Source organism: Apodemus sylvaticus, chromosome 15 (genome assembly GCF_947179515.1).
Source record: "Apodemus sylvaticus chromosome 15, mApoSyl1.1, whole genome shotgun sequence".
Taxonomy (NCBI): domain Eukaryota; kingdom Metazoa; phylum Chordata; class Mammalia; order Rodentia; family Muridae; genus Apodemus; species Apodemus sylvaticus.
The window spans coordinates 5822770-5840896 of NC_067486.1; the positions used below are offsets into that span (position 1 = coordinate 5822770).

Below are 18127 nucleotides of genomic sequence, written 5' to 3' on the forward strand. Positions count from 1 at the left end.
GATTAAAGTCCTGAGCCACCACTGTCCGGTAAAGGATTTCTTTATAAAGAATGCTGTCTGTAGAAAAAACAAGCATGGAGTCTTCTCTTGGCTGAGAAGAAAACAGGGAGGGCTCCTGGCCTCTCCCTGTGTTTGTTTTGTAAATGGGGTGATGGTGTTTGTTTCAATAACACGGGGCACAGGGCTTGATGGATAGGTGGTAGGTAAAGGGCCAGAGCCGCTCCCAGTACCAATGTGCTCAAAGCATTGTCTCGCAGTCAGCTAGCAGCTGGGCCTTCATGGTCTTTCTCATTGGAAGTGTCGCCTCAGGGGCACATTTGGGGAGACTGGAGAAGTCCGGTAGACAGGCACACAGGCAGGCAGGCAGGCAGACATATACAAACAGAGAGAGAGAGAGAGAGAGAGAGAGAGAGAGAGAGAGACAGAGACAGAGACAGAGACAGAGACAGAGAGACAGAGAGAGACCGAGAGAGAACAGGACTGTCTGCTGAGTTACAAGTTGGCTTTGTCCCCAGGACATCTCTCTCCCTTCTTGCCCTGGCTAGCAGAGGAAAAAATCAGACCCTCTAGGGACAAGATAATGCCACCAAGGGAGCCAGGTGAGGACAGAGGTGTCCTCCAGCTCTGTGATCAGGAAAGGCTTTTGGGTTAGGGAACCTGTAAGGTTCCTGGGTCATCGCTGTCCCCTGAAGGTGCCTTCTAGGAGCTGTGGCTGTGGGGTCTGCATGAGCTGGAGCTGACTGGGAGCATCTCAGGCCAGCAAAGGCCCCAGTGCCTGGGCAGCAGGCCACAAAGGCTTGGACCTGAGCAACGTCTGAGGACGACCTCTGCCCTGGGCCCCAACCGCACACAGCCCAGCACGTCTTTGTTTAAATCTATAAATACGACGTCTTCCAAACCAAGTGTCTGTGGGCGAACCTGCTCACCCTGCCCCATTCATGTCTGTTTATAGTGGCAGCGGCCTGGGGGGCTTCCTGGTGTTTGGATTCCTTTGTGTTTTGTATGATTAGTTTCTAAGTTCTCAGAGTGAAGCCAAACCAAAGCTATGGGATGCCAGGAGTGCTCCCTGGGCTGGTTTACCTCCCTAGGCTGGCTCGCCCCCAGCCCCCAGCCCTCAGCCCCCAGCCCCCAGCCTCATTCTTGCCCTCACAGATCCCCAAATCCAACTGAGTCTGAGCCCTTTCTACCAATTCCTATCCTCATTTATCAGTTTCACAAACAATGAAATGCTAACTTGCCCACCAAACTGGCAAAGATGAAGGCGAGTTAATATCAAGTAGCAGCAAAGACCCCCTTCCTGAGGGCAGGCGGTGTTACAGCTGTGTGCGGTTTGACCCTTCCTGCCTTCTGCCGGCCACACAGAAGAAGATCTGCACACTTAGGGTGAGGGTTGGTAGCCCTGTGCATTGAGGGAGGAAACTGCAATGAAGGGAGCTGCCCTAGACAGGGAGGGGACAGGGAGGGAGGGAGGCAAATACAGAGATCAGAGTTCCTGGTCACCTAACTTCCTTCTGCTGATAGCCCACCGGCCTCCTAAAAGTTCCTCCATTCCCAGTAGCCCTGCAGGGTGGTGGCCAACCCACTGTGAAACATTTCCCATTTGCCTCTAGCACGGGAAGACCCAGACCTTGAGAAAGTACTCCTGTGCCTCAGGTCTGTTCACGGACTTGGCAACCAGGATGCGTGTGGAGGGTATAAACAAACACAGGGAGACCTGATGACTGCGCTCTGGGCAAGTGCTGTCCCCTGGAGCTGTGACATCATGACAGTCTCATTCTCACTGGTCGGTCCTGCCTCTGGCCATTCTTGCTGACCTGAAGCCACCGTATTGAGCTTTGCTTTAGCCCAAGCTTCCCCTGGACCCTGGAGACTCCACACACCCATCAGCTTCACGGTCCCAGAGTCTAGGAGAGAAACAGGGCACAGTTATTTAATGATACTTTTAAAAACACATTTTAATGCTAGACTTTTTCACGGAGGAGGCTGTTGCTGGTGTGTGGTCACGACCACACAGATCTCCACAACAGGAAGAGGGAAGAGTCTCAACCTTAGCGAACCTTGGGGAAATTGGACTTTAAGCCCAGGAGCAGCGTGGGGTCAGTGACTGGAAAATGACCAAGACCTAGAATTGGGAATGGGGGGTGTTTCTGGCTAACACAGCCCCACCAGGGTCCCTGCTGAAGACAGTTTGAGGAGAACCAGGTGCCACCTGGAAGATGGTGGAAGAAGCAAACCTGACCTTGTGAGGAGGGGGTGGTTCCCGCCAACTCTGATGTCACGGGGAGTGCACGGATGGACCTCATGAACTGCAGGGAACTGAAGAGGGTCTTTAGAAGTGCCCACCTCCTTCTCAGCGTGGAGAGAAAGGCCGGGACTCCTGCACTTCAGCGCTCTCTCTGCTGACGTGCAAGCCCTCAGGAGTGCCGTGCTGGGGTCTCATGCTGGGACCTGCTCCGTTCCTCCTAGGGAAGGAAGCTAAGGTCCCAACAGCCTCCCTCCCCTGCAGACTCGAGAGCACCCCTCGACCTCAAGGGTCTACACTGTGGCCCTCCCACAGTTTACTGGAACAAGTAAATTGTTTGGTTGGAACAAGATTGCTGATGAAATAGAAATGGAATGGGGGGCGGGAAGAGGGGGGGATGAAGGAAAGAAAGGGAAGACGCCCCCATTTTTGTTATGAGGACTATCTCACCTCAACACTGATCAATCTCCCTTGTGTATTTACTTACTTTGTATTCACGTAAACGGATTATACAAAACAACGGGCACCTTACACATGCATACATGTCTGTATGGTACGCTGTTGTGGTTTGAGTAGGTATGGCCCCAGAGATTCAGGTTTGAAAGCTTGGCCCTTAGGGAGTGGCACTATGAGGAGGTGTGGCCTTGGAGGAGGTGTGACCTTGTTGGAGGAGGTGTGGCCTTGTTGGAGGAAGTGTGCCCTTGCGGGAGCGGGCGCTTATCAAGCTGTACCTTTTATGAAGTGCAGTCTCCTGCTGCCCGCGGATCCAGATGTAGACTCTCAGCTCCTGCTCCAGCCTCGGGCCTGCCTGCTTGTCTCCATGCCTCCTGCCAGGATGATAACTGCGGGGCAGCCCCAGTTGTTTTCCTTTGTGAGAGTTGCCTTGGTCACAGTGTCTCTCCACAGCAATACAACACTAAGACACGTGTTTGCTTCCCCCGGCGCTGTCCCCATTTACAGGGTCCCTACCCCCCCCCCCCGGGGGGCTGCTCTCTTGTTCCCTCAAAGGCTCCAGATGCTAGGGAACATGACGCCTGTCTCCCTCAGTGCCTCCGCTAACACAGTCCCACCCGTTTCCGGCACACCTCGTGGCTTCATTCTCTTTAGTTGCGTCTTTTTTTGCTTATGTGCGTGGGTGGGTGGTACGGGTGCCAACACATGCCATGGCAGGGGGCAGTTCTTCCCGTCTACCTCATGCGTTCCGGAGATCAAACCCAGGCGGGCAGGCTTGGCACCTTTACTCACCTGTCTCGGGAGTTTTTCTGTGGCTCTGACAAACCACCGTGACCAAGACAACTTTCAATAGGAAGGTTTTATTTCAGCTTGTGGTCCCGGGAGGGGTGAGCGTCCATCACGGCAGGGGGCATGGAGGCACGTGGCAGGGTGAGCAGGCATAGAGGGCGCATCTCCAAAGGGCAAGCAAGAAACAGAGAAGACTGGCTTTTAATTTCGGTGCTCATCCCCAGTGACGTCATTCCTCCAGCAAGGCTGTGCCACCCGAGCCTCTCCAGACAGCGCCACCAAGTGTTCAAATACCCAAGACTATCAGGGGAATTCTGGCTCAAACCACAATAGCGCTTGAGCCATCTCAGGTGGGGTGGCAGTGTGTGTGTGTGTGTGTGTGTGTGTGTGTGTGTGGTGTACACATGTGGAGGGTGGGTGGGAGTGTTTACATGTATGGCATGTAGGTGCGTTTTGTGTGTGTGTGTGTGTGTGTGTGTGTATGTGTGAGATCCATCTATGGGCATATGAGTCCATCCCACAGTTTGGCTGTGGAGAGAGAACCACAGTGAACACGAGTGTGCAGGCATCTTTGTGTTACTCTTGTCTAGGATGCGGTGGGTGACGTAGGTGTCAAAGCATGCAGGTGGAGGTCCAGTTGCAGGAGTCAGTTCTCTCAGTTCTCAGTTTACTATGTGGGGCCTGGAGGTTGAACCCAGGTTGAAAAAGTGCATACCTAGGAGCTGGGTGATGTGGTGGCTCTAGTGTTAATTCTTAGTATTCTTTTACAAATCTTCATAATTGTTTCCACGGTGGCTGAACATGTCATCATACCATGTGGTAGTGTGTGAGGGCCTCTTCCTTCCACATTTTTTGTTTTGTTATTTATTATGATAGCCATCTTGGTCATGCATGACAAAGCTAGAACGTCAGCATGGTCATGATGTGTTACCCCGACAACTGAGAATGCTCAATGGTTTTCCTAATTTGGTAGACATTTGTAATCCTTCTTGAGAGCTGTCTGTCCAAGTTATTGCTCTGATGATCTTTTGCTATTTAATTTCTCGAGTCTTTAATATATTCTGATAACCCCAGCACAGATTTGCTTCCACTCTCTGGTTTTGCTATACAGAAGCAGCTTTTAAATTCATGCAATCTTGGGGCTGGAGAGATGGCTCAGCTGGTAAGAGCACCGACTGCTCTTCCAGAGGTCATGAGTTCAGGTCCCAGCATCCACATGGTGGCTCACAACCATCCATAAAGAGATCTGGCATCTGAAGACAGCTACAGTGTACTTACATATAATAAATAAATAAATACATAAATAAATAAACATTTAAAAAAATTCATGCAATCTCATTTGTCAATTCTTGCAATAATTTCCTAAGCTATGGGTCATTTTCAGAAAGTCCTTTCGTGAATCTGAATCATGAAGTATCTTCCTTTATTCACTTCAAACATTAGGTCTTAATTAGGGTCATAAGTCTAAGCATACACACACACACACACACACACACACACACACACACACACACGGATTGACCTTCATACAGGGCAAGAGACAGGGTCCACCTCGTCTTTGGCATATGAGTACCCACTCTCACAGCACTGTTTGCTGAAGGGGCTGTGTTGTTTTTTTTTGCCAGTGTGTTTTGGGCACTGTTGTTGAGAACCAGATGCTTGTGCAAAGTGGGTCTGCTTCTGAGTCCACTCTTCTGTCCCCTCGGCCTATCTGCCTGTCTTTATGTCAGCCATGCTGTTTTGGTCTGTGAGATTTTGTTACTGCCATGGAAAAAACCCAACAATGTAGTTTATCAATTTGTGTTGCTTGTATTATTTAGATATTGTTTTATGCTAGTTATTTGCTTTGTTGTTTAAATTGCATTTTGAATATAAATGTGCACATTTGTCAAGACTAACTAAATGCAGACAGTGGGATGGATTCAGGGAGTTCCCCCACTCTCTTCCTCCAGGGAAGCGTTTTTTAGTGTTTGCTAAGTGAAAATATAACCAAAGGTGTGGGTCTGTTAAAACATAAAGACAGCATGCGTGTTCTCCCGCACTTCTAAATGAGTTTCCCGTGTCCATGGCCTCTCACAAGAGGAACAGAAGGCGCCGTCAGCATTGACATCACCGAGAGGCTGCTTGTTGCAGCCTCAGCCGATCAGGCCCCTCCAGGCAGGAGAGGCGCCACCACCACTCCCCAAGCGCTCTGGGGACTTTGGGGCTGCCACAGCTTTGGAGCACTCTGACCACAGAGTTGGTATCTACATCAAAGTTGATCTGAAAACTGTTTTAGACGGCTAAAGAAATGTCTCCAGAGAAGATGGCCACAAGACACAAACTGGGAGCTGCTGCTCGTGGCCTCTAGGAGACGACGTCTGGAAACTCACACTTCATGTGCCTGTGGTGACGGCCTGGGTTTGCCTGAGTCCCAAGAAAACCCTGGTGGATCAGGGCGGAGGGCAGAGAGTCACGTTCATTCCACAGAGACACAAAGGCAAGTCATCTCGGCTGCACTGTGATCCGGCACATTTATGAACCACCTTCAGTCTTGGTTAAAGGAAAAAAATACAAAGGAAAATAAAAAGGCGGAGAGAAAGTGAGGCCAGCTGCATTTTCTCTAAGTATAAAACAAAATGCTCCTGGGTATGGTGCATGTCTGTAATCCCAGAATTTAAATGGCTTAGGCAGGGGGATTGCTAAGACCAAATACTGGGCCACTCCGGGTTACAGAGCAAGGCATTGTCTCAAAAAATTATAGCAAATCCCATTTTTCAGATACTGTACTGAATCAGCGCAATGAACAGCAGTCCCTCCGAGGGACAGGCAGGCACCCTGCCCCTTCACTCTGCCACGGCAGATCTCCCTCAGTCTCCTGGAAGAACCACCATTGCTGTAAAAGTAGACAGGCGGGTGGGTGTCACAGTTTACACACATGAACAGACAAGCACACCCACACCCCAGGCTGTCCCGAACATGAACATGTCATGTATGCCCTCCAGCACACACAACCACACAGTGTCTGATCCACAGAAGGTACACAGTAAATACCTTTGAAATAAATGGATGGAGAGATAAGATACCATCTTGATAATCCAAATGAAAAGGAACCAGAGAAAGCTCTGTTCCAGGAGTGACGTTAGGTGGCGTTTTCCGTGGTGAGATCTGACTGAGCATGTGCCTCCTGGTGTTCTACGTCTGACGTGTAGCCATGGCAGAGCTGCGAGACGGCCCTTTGTGAGGTCATCCTCCTCTGTCTTCCAGAACTCCCCAGATGGGAAAATGTGAAGTCCTCGGGGAGCCCCATGGCCCGCTTAACACACTGTCTTCTGAAAAACATCTTTATCAGAAGTCAGTTCGACAGCGCCAAGAGGAGACAGTGCCTTCAGTATCTCAACGCGCTGAGGTCGCTGCAACACGACGGGTACAAGACCGTGTATTTTGGGGAAACCGAGATCCCAGAGACTCTCGTCACCGGGGAGGACTTGAGTGACAGCTATTATATGCACACGCCGTCCTGGTGTATTCTACACGCTGGAGGCAGTCAGGGGTGGGTGCCTTGGAAATACCGCATGTTCCTGAGAGATGACCTGTGCATCAAGCAGGAGGACAGCCTGTTCTTTGAGTTCTGTGACGTTGTGAAGAGGGCCTACGGCAAGTGCGCCATCGTGGTCAAAGGGAGGAGGCAGCAAGATGAGGTGAAGCCAAAGACAGACAAGGAGGGCGAGGCCCAGGCCTACGTCCCAACAAGCATTAACTTAACAAGCGTAGTGTGTTCCCCGGGAGTGGCCAAGTCCTATGGCCATGAGCTAATCTCTCTGCCTCCCCCCTATAATTACCTGAACCCCTTAGACTCGGCCTGGTCTTCCGTGAAATGGTTTATCATAAACAACCGGAAGGAGTTTTGTCTGCAGTCTGTTGACAACGTCTACACTTACCGATACATTCTCTTCAGTGACTTGATAAGCAGAGGGATTGATAGGGTTAACCTGACCAAGTGGAAAGCCATAACCAACAAAGTACGCAGGTGGGAGAACTATTATATCGGCAAGTTTTCTTAAGGGCGTCTCCTCCACAAAGCACTGGGCTCTATGGTCTCTGCTGCTAACTGTGGAGTCGGATTCTGGCTCGCCGGCACCAGAAACACTCTAGGGGTGACCTCTAGGGATTACTGCCTCAACTGGGAGGTCCCTGAGGGTTATCAGCAAAGTCCTGGGGTTGACAGAGGCTCCATTAAAGTTTGTTGGATTAGCACGGGGTCTCAACTCTCATCTTGTGATGGCTACCTCGAGGACCATGTTTATGGGAGGACTGGGAGGACTCTGGCCCAGTGGAGGGTACTGATGAGCGGGATTAAAGGAAGTGTGGCCAAAACTTAGGTCTAAGAAGAAAAGAGAACAGACTGTATAGTTGTTAAAAAAACAAAACAATAAACACTCTGAATTAGAGCTGGAGAGATGGCTAAGCGGTTAAGAGCACTGACTGCTCTTCTGAAGGTCCTGAGTTCAAATCCCGGCAACCACAGGGTGGCTTGCAACCATCTGTAATGAGATCTGATGCCCTCTTCTGGAGTGTCTGAAGATAGCTACAATGTACTCATATATAATAAATAAATAAATCTTTAAAAAAACATTCTGAATTAAATACTATGCCAATAAAGTTCAGACTAAATAGTCTACGAGGATCCGCCTGGCCACGCATGAAAGACATGTTCACACGGTGGTCCAGTCAGTGCGATTCCTCTGTGAGGTAGTGGTGGCGAGAGGCAGCTGTGTGGTCAAACCGCACCACAAGTCCAAGACAAGAGCGGGCCACGAAAGGGAGCCACAGAGACATCGAAGGGTGAAGGGGTCTTAGGTAAAGTGGGGCGAGGGGGGCTGTGGAACCCACACATCCAGCCTGCGAGGGTCCCATCAGGAGGGTCCAAGGCTGCCATGGTGTTTATCTCGGGCCTCTGAGCTGAGCCACCTGCTCAAGCCCAGCGTGCTTGCTGTGGGAGGAAGGGTCTGCACTTGCATGTCCGCTACAGGAAAAGCCTGACCCCGAGAAACCTACCACGAAGCTCCTTCTTCCTTATGTCGGTCAAACGATAGCTTCACGACAGAAGTAGTTACTATGGGGTGCGTAAAATAGTGACCTACATGGGAAAATATGGACAGCCCGGAGGCAGGAGCGAGAGGGTGGGAGAACTCTGCTCGGTCTTCAGTTTTGCTGAAGCTGGGCGGGGGGGGGGAGGGGGGAGAAATAGCTCTAGACAAGTCTATTATAAAACTAGCTTATGAAGATGTCCACCAGCTCCCAACGGATTTAACTGTGGATGAAGTTGTGGCACTGGCAAATGCAGAACACCGCACCTTCCAATCTTGTCCTCCTCTGCTCTGTTGTTCAGAAAGAGGCTGTGGGATGAAGAGAGGCGTCCAGAGCTTTGATGCTCTTCAGCAGTAAGCATTGCGTTCAGCAGTCTTTTCAAGTTGGAGAAAAGGGGATCTAACACCCATCTGATCCAAAGGGCCACACCCCAAACCGCCAATCACTTGGACCTACAACGTTCACCTGTTGCAGATCCGACTCTTACACTGTGCTGCACCAGCTTCCGGCAGCTGCTGTAGCAAAGGCGGCTCATCTGGTGGCTGGAAGTGGCGATTTACTCTCGGCTGTTCTGGCTGTGGGGAGTCAGACATCAGTCTCACTGATGTGAATCAAGCTATAAGCAGCATGGCCGTCTACACTGCTGGGGGGATCTAGGGAAGGCTGCCACGAGTTTCTCCCCGTTGGCTGGTGTCATCTGCTGTGCAAGAAGCAGAAGCTGACACATAGCTCCACGGGGCTCTGGTCTAGCCAGGAATGCTGGAAGTGTTAAAGGACTTAGAAGAGCTGTGAGGAGGTTTAGACGGCCTGTGAGGGGTGGGTAGCCGAGGTCCCAGGTCTCTTCCTGTGAATGGTCAGCTATGGCAGCAGCAACAGTGATGGCCACAGCAACAGCAGCAGCACCAGAGGCGGGGCCTGCAGGGTCAGCAGCGTGAGCCTGGCCAGGTGGGTGGGTCCAAGGTCCAGCGATGAATGTTTCCCAGTGTTGCAGCTCAGTAAAAACAGTCGGCCTCAGACGATCCTCCGTGAAATGTCGGGTGTGCTTTATTCCATGTGGACAGGGGAGTGGGGTGGGATTTAGGGGTACGTGTTTCCTACTGGCTCAGTTACTGATGCTCTCTATCTGCGTGGGGAAGGGCAGGTTTTTTCTTTAGTGACTGACTGCCGTGGTCCTCTCAGTGGGGTGTCATGGTTACGTGTCCCAGAGCCAGTTCAGGAGTGGTTGGGAGAGGCTCCACTCCTGCTGATCTCAAGTCCCTGAGATTCCGGGGTCTGAGTTCACCCAGACCTCTCGGTTCTCCTGTCGGGTGGTGCGGTCCACCATCCATAACTAGACCACATATGCAAAGACTCTCTTCCTTATAAGAAAAGCCCTGGGCTCTGGGAGTCAGGACTGGAATGCTACTTTTGTCAACCCCTGCTGGGAAGCTGTGGGTGATGTCTCGCTCTGCCAGCTGACGTACTGTACTGATTTGTGTGGGCTTTTCTCTACTTCACATGCGCTCTCGGACCGAGATTCCTTGAGGGCAGTTGGTATGATCAGTGTGTAGGTCTTATCAGCACAGACCCCGGTGTACCACACCTAAGTTTGGGGGTATAAGTACGACTCGCCCTTTGATTGTATGCGTCACTGTCTTGGGGTGACCAGGTGTTTCTTCCTAACAGAAACATTTGATTGGGACTGGCTTATAGCTCAAAGGTTCAGCCCACTGTCATCATGTCAGGAAGCACGGCAGCGCGCTGGCGGACGGCCATGGTGCTGGAGAAGGAGCTGAGAGTTCTACATCTGCACAAGCAGGCAGCAGGAAGAGAGAGAGAGAGAGACTGGGTCTGGCTTGGGCTTCTGAAACCCAAAGCCCGCCCCTAGTGACATACTTCCTCCAACAAAGCCACACCCACTCCAAGAAGGCCAGGTCTCCCAATAGTACCACTCCCTGTGAGCCTATGGGGCTGCCGGATAAGAATCTTGGACTCAGATGCCAGCTTTCTGGTCACTGGTTATGTATATGTCTAAATGAGCCAGTTACTCATTTAATTGCACGAGTTAATTAACCTGATCCTCACAACAGCTGCAATATAGGATAACTGTATCTACATTATACACATGTGGAGACCTGGGGTGCAAAGCGCCAGTGTGGGCTGCTGTGCACGGAGCTTAGACTCAGATGCAGCTCCCAGTTAAGGTGCCACCCACACGGCCTTGTTCGTCACATGTCTGAGGTGACACTGCCAGGCAGCTGCTCTCATCAGTTGACATTTGACAGTCGAGGAAGCTGAGAGGTGAGCTGAGTTCCCAGGTTGCCAGTTCACAACAACAAACCCGTCCTCGCTGTCGCCATGCCTAGCTTGCTCCCTTCTCTTGTTTACGTCTTGTAAGAATGCCAACGTGGGTACCACCAGCAGACCGGCCAGCTTCAGCTACGCACCACACCACAGCAAGAGTGTATTTCAGCACAAAGTGGAGAGGGCAGGCAGGACGCCTTATAAAGCGTGGTGAGCATGCAGGGCAGGATAAACGGAGCAATGGCAGGTCATCAGGTCTTAGCTGACCAGGATGGGCTAGCGGGAGTGGCTCTCACCTAGAAGTCAAACAGGGCTTGGAGCCCTGTTGCTTTGAAGCTTTGGGTGATGCTGAGGAAAGCAAGCAGGAGAAAGTTCGCTGTAACCAGCGCCCTGGCGGGGCCACACGACGTGCAGTTTGGTCGTGCGGCACTAGCACAAGTGTGAGACTTCAGCAGAAAGTCACAGGGCACACTGAGCTTGGACCCCAGTGGCCTCTGCTGGACCCTGGTTAGTGATGAGGGTTTGGGTAAGCTGCTTTGCTTTCCTGAGGCCTGAGTAGCTCATCGGGACAACAGGCTGAAGGCCTTAAAATGGAGTCACAGGCTAGAACCACCACATGTGCCCTGTGCTTACTGAGAGCTCAAAATGAAGCCTGTGTGGAGGCTGAGGTCAAAGCAGATGTCCCCAGGTAACTTCACCACAGTCATTGCCTCTTTGTTATCCCAGGAGCAGACTTTGTCCCCTGGCATTCATGGCGGTCTGCAGGAGGCGAGACTATTCATGTCCTTGTCCTTGTGGATGTGGGGCAGCCAGGCTGGAGAACTGGAGGCTGGAGGCTTTCTGGGAAGAAGCAAGTGAAAGGAAGTGAAGGAGTAAGCAGGATGATGAAGTGAAGGAGTCAGTGAACACGGACATGGTAAAGAATAGAGTTTATTCAGAATAGGGGATGGGAGTTAGTGGGAGAGAGAGAGAGAGAGAGAGAGAGAGAGAGAGAGAGAGAGAGAGAGAGAGAGAGGAGGCCGGCCATGACCACGTGGAGGGGGGGAGAAGAGCCCCAGGGGCAGAGAGGTAAGAGTGTGGGAGAGCGGTGAGCAAAGAGGGAGAGGAGGAGCAAGTAGCCCTTCTTATAGTGGGCCAGATCTCTGGGGCGGGGCATACCTGGCTATTACCAGGTAGGTGTGGGGTGGAGCTTACACAAAACCCCAACAGTCCCCAATGTTTGGTTTATTAATAAAAGAAAAAGAAAAAAGAAAAAAGAAAAGAAGTGACGGCGCATATGGCGAAGCAGGAATAGGGTCGTTGTTGTGATCTGGCTGCTTCATGCTGACATTGGGGCAACGTGTCTCTGGAGAACCTAGAGAAAGGGGTATGGGGGGTGATTGTCCAGTCCCAGGAGGACTGGCTGCTTCTTTGCTGTCCAGGGTTTGTAGAGCCATTTGAAGATAGGTCAGGAGAACAGGTCCAGTAGAAGCTGTCTGGGTCTGGAGAAGCTGAGAGGAGATTGGAGCATCTGAAGGTTGCTTCTCTGGAGCTGTCCTGGATATGGCAAGGGCCTGGACTTAACAAGATGTTGGAACACATTAGTATAGTTAGGGAATAAGACTAAGTACATTTGGGAGAAAGGAAATTTTTTCTTAAGGTGTACAATTGAAACCCAGAGGAATCCCACCCTTTGGAAAGGTAGTAAAGTGGGTACTTGGGCAGATGTACTTATCTGGATGGAGCCTACTTGGTCTATGAGCAGTAGATCTGGGTAGGTTTCCTGTAGCTAACAAGTTTATTAAAGAGATAACAATATGAGTTAACCACATGAACAGTCTTTAAGATGAGCCTTTGTGGATCAGAAGGAATAGAATTGAAGGTTGGGAAAGTGACAGAGCAAGAAGAGGAAATATGAAGCATTTAATGGAAACAGAGTTTAGGTAAGGAGATAACTGTCTAGCTGTCAATGTAGTCAGAAGTCTGAGGAATAAACAATAGCTTAACAGTTATATTATTAAAGAATGACAGATTCTAGTGGCCAGCAGTTCTTTGTGGTCTCTGGTCTCTATGGCAGCTTTGGTTGTCAGTCTGGTTTTTAAGCACAGAAGATGCACGGCTTTTCTCTGTGGAATGGATACCCATGACATGAGAAATGGCTTACCTTTGTTTAGCTAAGTCATTTGACTCAAGGTATCCGGTTTTGTCCACTGCACTTTCAGGCAGCATCCTGTGGCGGTGTCCATCTTTCTTCTGAGACATCCTGTGGCGGTGTCCATCTTTCTTCTGAGACCTCCTGGGAGAAGCTGTCAGGCCTTTGGGAATTCTGTCTGTCTTAAATCTAATAACAAACTTCTGACAAGATTGAGCGCAAGATAGGAGAGCAATAGTTAAAGAGAGACTAGGAATGGAAGGCTTAAGTAGCTTTGACAGGTTGTATAGGTAGAGGAAAGTATATTGCCATGGTTAGTAAAGATGCTAGGATCACAGAAAGAAAGCTGGCAGCAATGGATAAAATTGAGGTGTCTAGGCACATTTAGGCTTATTAACATCAACTTGAGCACACAGCCTATAGGAGCAAATGAGCTAAGGGTGTGGGAACACAGATGGGGAGCAGGCAGGGCAAAGAGAAGGCTTAGACCAGAGATAGATAGGATTCGGTCCCATCTACCGGATTGCTTATAGTATGTATTAAGATCCCTTAAAACAATTAGATCTAGGGTGCCATTAGGTGGCCATTTTGAATTATTGTCTGGCTTATATTGAGTCCAGACCTTATTGTAGAGGTTTATTAGTTTAGAGACTTGAGATTTTCCAGGAGGCATCACAGTAGGGTGCCTGGAGGTATCGGCGAAGACGCTATTACCCATCAGGTGTGTGGGGGCATTGCTATACCACAATCGGCGTCCCGGAGTGTGTGTATAACAAAGAACGGCAGCTAAGCCAGAGAGTCCGGACCGTCGTGCGGGCTTCTGGGAGCTGAGGCAAAAGCCGGAAGAAGTAACCTGCCTGGGGCCCAGGGTTTTCAGAACGGCTGGAAGCCAATGAGGGGAGACTCAGGATTACTTCTGGAACGGAAAACACCCATGGGTGAGTGTCATAAAACGAGTGTTAGCTCAGGCAGCATCTAGCTCTAGAAGGAAACTGGCCAGGTCTCTTCTGAACTTAAGAAACTGCCCAGCCAACCGAAAGACCTTACCTTATTGGGCCGATGGTGTTTGCTAAGGAAGTGCAATCCGATATCCGGGAACGTGGAAGTCAGTGTGGACAGCTTGGCTGTGGGACCCGGTCCCCCAACCTTGCTTCACCTGCCTGTGCGTGGCTGCAAGACCAGTCATGGACTGCTGTGGGAGACCACGCAGTGTAGAAGAGGGAAGACAGGGTGGTAGGAAGAAGCTGTATAACTGTGAAAGAATCGGGTACTAGAATTGATGGGGACGTGGGCTGTGGCTAGGCTTTTGCAGGTAAAGGCCCTAGAAATCTGCGTTGTAGCCAGCAGAGTGGGACAGTATGGTGGTGGGGGGTGGGGCGCAGCCACTGGAAAGGATGTAACAGTTGCGTTACCAGAACCTGGTTTGGCTCTGATGGTAGACTGTCAGCGAGAAAACTGTAGCAGGGAAAGTTAGTAAGGGCTTGCTGCTGCGGTCTCTGAGAGCCGAGGAGGCATCAGTGATTGCGCATGCGCGGGGCGGAACTTCCTGTCAGCAGAGGAAGTAGGATGCACTGGGAAAGTTTGTTTCGTATCCTAGCAATGACGCGGGAGAAGCGGAGCTGTTGTAGAAGCTGCGGTGGTGGCTTCAGCAGCAGTTCTGGAGCGGGAGGGGGCTCTGGCATGGGCTGCATGGGCCGCGGGGCTCGCGGCGGGGGACCGCCCCTAGCCGGCGAACGGCCGCCTCGGCGGGGGACCGCCCCCGGCCGGCGAACGGCCACCGGGCGCACTTCCACCGTGGCGACCGGCTGGGAAGGTGCGGCGGGGAAGGTGGTGGCGGCGGCAGCGACGGCGGCGGTGGCCCCGGGAGCAACCGCTACCTTGGCCGGTGCGCCATGAGTCCCGCGGGCCGCCAAGCCAGCGCGCGGGAAAACAAGGAACCAGTAATAAGATGGAGGAGTGAATTAATTAGCAAAGCGCGGTGGCACTCGCTGCGTGGGGCATTGCGGCCCCACGCTGCTGAGTTCCAGCGGGAAAGAGGGAGGGAACAGAACACCAGCGTCTTGCGGGCAAACGCGGGAAGTGCCAGACTTACCCATTGAAGGAAGAGGCTTAATATCCCAGGTGTTTCTCGTATCCGGGCCAATGCACCAATGAAGGAGTAAATCAGGATGATTCGGTGCAGGAGTCAGTGAAGGAGTCAGTGAACACGGACATGGTATAGAATAGAGTTTATTCAGAATAGGGGATGGGAGTTAGTGGTAGAGAGAGAGAGAGAGAGAGAGAGAGAGAGAGAGAGAGAGAGAGAGAGAGAGGCCGGCCATGACGACGTGGAGGGGGGGAGAAGAGCCCCAGGGGCAGAGAGGTAAGAGTGTGGGAGAGCGGTGAGCAAAGAGGGAGAGGAGGAGCAAGTAGCCCTTCTTATAGTGGGCCAGATCTCTGGGGCGGGGCATACCTGGCTATTACCAGGTAGGTGTGGGGTGGAGCTTACACAAAACCCCAACAGGAAGGGTAGACATTGTCATGGACCAGTGCAGGGATGAACATCGCTGCAGACGAGTCCTCTGGAGTAGCCTCTGGGGTGTTGGGGTGACTGTCTCCAGCAACCATACCCCTCGTCTTCCCGAGGGCCAGAGGCGATGTCTGAGAAGGAAGGCAGTGGTCTAGAAATGGTGCTTTCTTAGAACCAGCATGAATAAATGTGGAGCAGATATGAGTCACCCCACCCTGTGGTGTGATACCTGGTCCCCAGCTGTGGCCCTGCTTTAGGAAGCTGTGGGAAGCAAGAGAGTCATTGTGGGGAATACATTGAAGGCCACGCCCCTCCCCTCCCTGCCTCCAGCCCTCCCTCCCCTGCTGGTGCTGACATTTGGGTGAGCTCCTGCCACCGAGCTCCTGCCACTCATGGAGAGCTGCCCTACCATGAGGCCCTGTGCCTAGGCAAACCATTCTCCCTGTAGCGTCACTCCTGTAAGGTACTTCGTCCTAGTGCAACGGAAGTAAGGGACATTCTATGCGAACAGGACCTTGGCCCTTTGGCTCTGCCCAGCCCGGCTGGACAATCACAGAAGTGCTATACACTTCTCCCATGCGTGAATTTTTCCCACATGGCAATTCCTCTTTCCATACTCAGCAAGGCCAGGTTCTGACAACTACCATGCCCACGGTAGTGACCTTTATGCTCATTTTATAAACACAGACAAGGCTGGGTTGGTGGCTGACACCTAGACACATACACCACCAGTGGCAGGATGCTGAGAGCAGAATGTATCTGTCCTTTGCTACATTGTAGCTTCTCCTTGTTCCTACCCTTTATCCCCTCCCCCACCTGTTTCACCTCCTTCCTAATGCTAGGTAAGAGAGAAAGGAGGATAGAGGGGAAAGAGGAATTAGGAAAATCCCTGAATCTAATTTCTTTCCTTTTATTTCTTCTTTAACCACTAATAAACTGCAACCAACCTCCCTCAATGATCAGCAACCTTCCACCTTGCCCCTAAGGGTCCTAGCGTTTATGTACCCTCTGAAAAGTTCCCAGCATTCCAACATGAATTTGCAGAAACTATCTACAGCGGCAAAACCACGCCTCTGCTAGAGTCCAAGGCAAATCACAGTCAGCTGCTGCGGCCAATCTGAAGGAGCCCCACGTCCCCACGTCCCCACACCTGGGATTAAAATGAAAGCATGTTGTTATAATATTCCTGTCAGGTTTTTTGATTTGGTTTTTTTCGAGACAGGGTTTCTCTGTATAGCCCTGGCTGTCCTGGAACTCACTCTGTAGACCAGGCTGGCCTCGAACTCAGAAATCCACCTGCCTCTGCCTCCTAGAGTGCTGGGATTACAGGCATGCGCCACCACCACCCAGCTATTCCTGTGTTTTTTAAAGAAACCAAAATTCCAGAGTTGTCCCAACACCAGAATCCAAGGCTGTCTAGCAGGAAGCTCTGTGCCCGTCTCTTCTTGGCTGCACACACCAGGTGGCATTAGGTTGGACAGGAGTCCATGGAGATGTCACCAGACTATCAGGTACTAAAGTTAGAAGTGCTAAGAGGGCTGCCCTGGGGCACGTGATGGACCTCATACACCAGGCCCAGGGTCCTAGCTGTGTTAGGGGCACAGAGATCTTTTCACCACAGATCACTAGAAACTCCCTAACAATAAACCCAGAAGCTATGCCAGCCATTTAGTCAGCTGCAATGTGCCAAGTACTCCAGTTTCCCCTGATGGCTGGTCATGGGCAAATGTGATCATTCCAACCTAAATAACTAATACTAACTCTCAGATCACTAAGTAATTATCCTCTCTCTGTATGTCCAGGTTACACAATGGTAATACAGGGAATTAAAGAGGTCACAGAGTTTACAAAGTCCTCACTAGAGGAAGAGACAGAGACTTGATAGACCCTGGGAATAGGGCAGGAGGGTTCAAACCACAAACTTCCCACGTCTCTCCTCTAGGTTCTGAAGCCTCATGCATCTGACCAGCTCCAGACTCCTTCCATAGACCTAAAGCCACAAGCAAGCTCTCATGAAGAAGCTGGTCCCTGTTACCAGGGCAGGAGAAAGCTTGACCCACCTTGACCATGAAGATACTTCTGGCAGTAGAGTGGGCTTTCTGCAAGTCATGCCTGAACACCTAGCTCTGTGCCCAGGAGCTTGGCACAATCCTGGCGCTGAGCAAAGCTCTGGAATCATGACACAGTGAAGCCACGGTGAATGACAGCACTGTGAAGACTCAGCACACGGAAGTCCTGAGGAACCAGTTGTTGACCATCTGCGCTTCCCTCCAAGGAACCTGAACACAGCCAGGGCTCTGAAATGCATCACGCAGACCTCTGCCTCCTAAATCAGAGTGTGAAGCTACTCCCTCCCCGCCCCCCAAGGTCACCACGAGGTCAGCCTTCAGTCTGACCTGTGGAGGTCAGGTGCTCTCTGGCCTGGGCAGCTCGTTTCTTTTGCCAACTCCCTCTCTTTCTTTGTGCACCTCAGGCTTTGCCAGCTTAGCCAGAAGGTAGCTCAGGGGTGCGTGTGTGAGATTAACTGCCTGAGGACTGGGGACTTCTCATGGGGAGAGAACACGGCGACATTTTACAGACACCCAGGGATGGCTCTGCTGTCTTCTCACTGTACCCAGCTGCTGGCTCTGGCTGTGGGCTGCACCATCCT

The 18127-nt window shown here is 51.3% G+C and overlaps 1 protein-coding gene and 1 long non-coding RNA gene across 2 annotated transcripts; one reads left to right on the forward strand and one right to left on the reverse strand.

Moving 5' to 3' along the window:
* Positions 1-1170: 1170 nt before the first annotated feature.
* Positions 1171-3762, reverse strand: LOC127666036 (uncharacterized). Its single transcript, XR_007973533.1, has 3 exons — positions 3488-3762; positions 2974-3084; positions 1171-1904 (listed from the first exon to the last, which is right to left on the reverse strand). It is a non-coding gene; the product is annotated as an uncharacterized LOC127666036 (long non-coding RNA).
* A 2971-nt stretch (positions 3763-6733) lies between these two features.
* Positions 6734-7847, forward strand: C15H21orf140 (chromosome 15 C21orf140 homolog). The gene has a single exon (XM_052158772.1). The coding sequence runs from the start codon at positions 6772-6774 to the stop codon at positions 7525-7527; it is 756 nt and encodes a 251-aa protein (XP_052014732.1). The 5' UTR covers positions 6734-6771; the 3' UTR covers positions 7528-7847.
* The last annotated feature ends 10280 nt before the right edge of the window (positions 7848-18127 follow it).

Coding starts and splice junctions, on each gene's coding strand:
- C15H21orf140 (XM_052158772.1), top strand. CDS start 6,772: ATGGCCCGCTTAACACACTGTCTTCTGAAAAACATCTTTATCAGAAGT.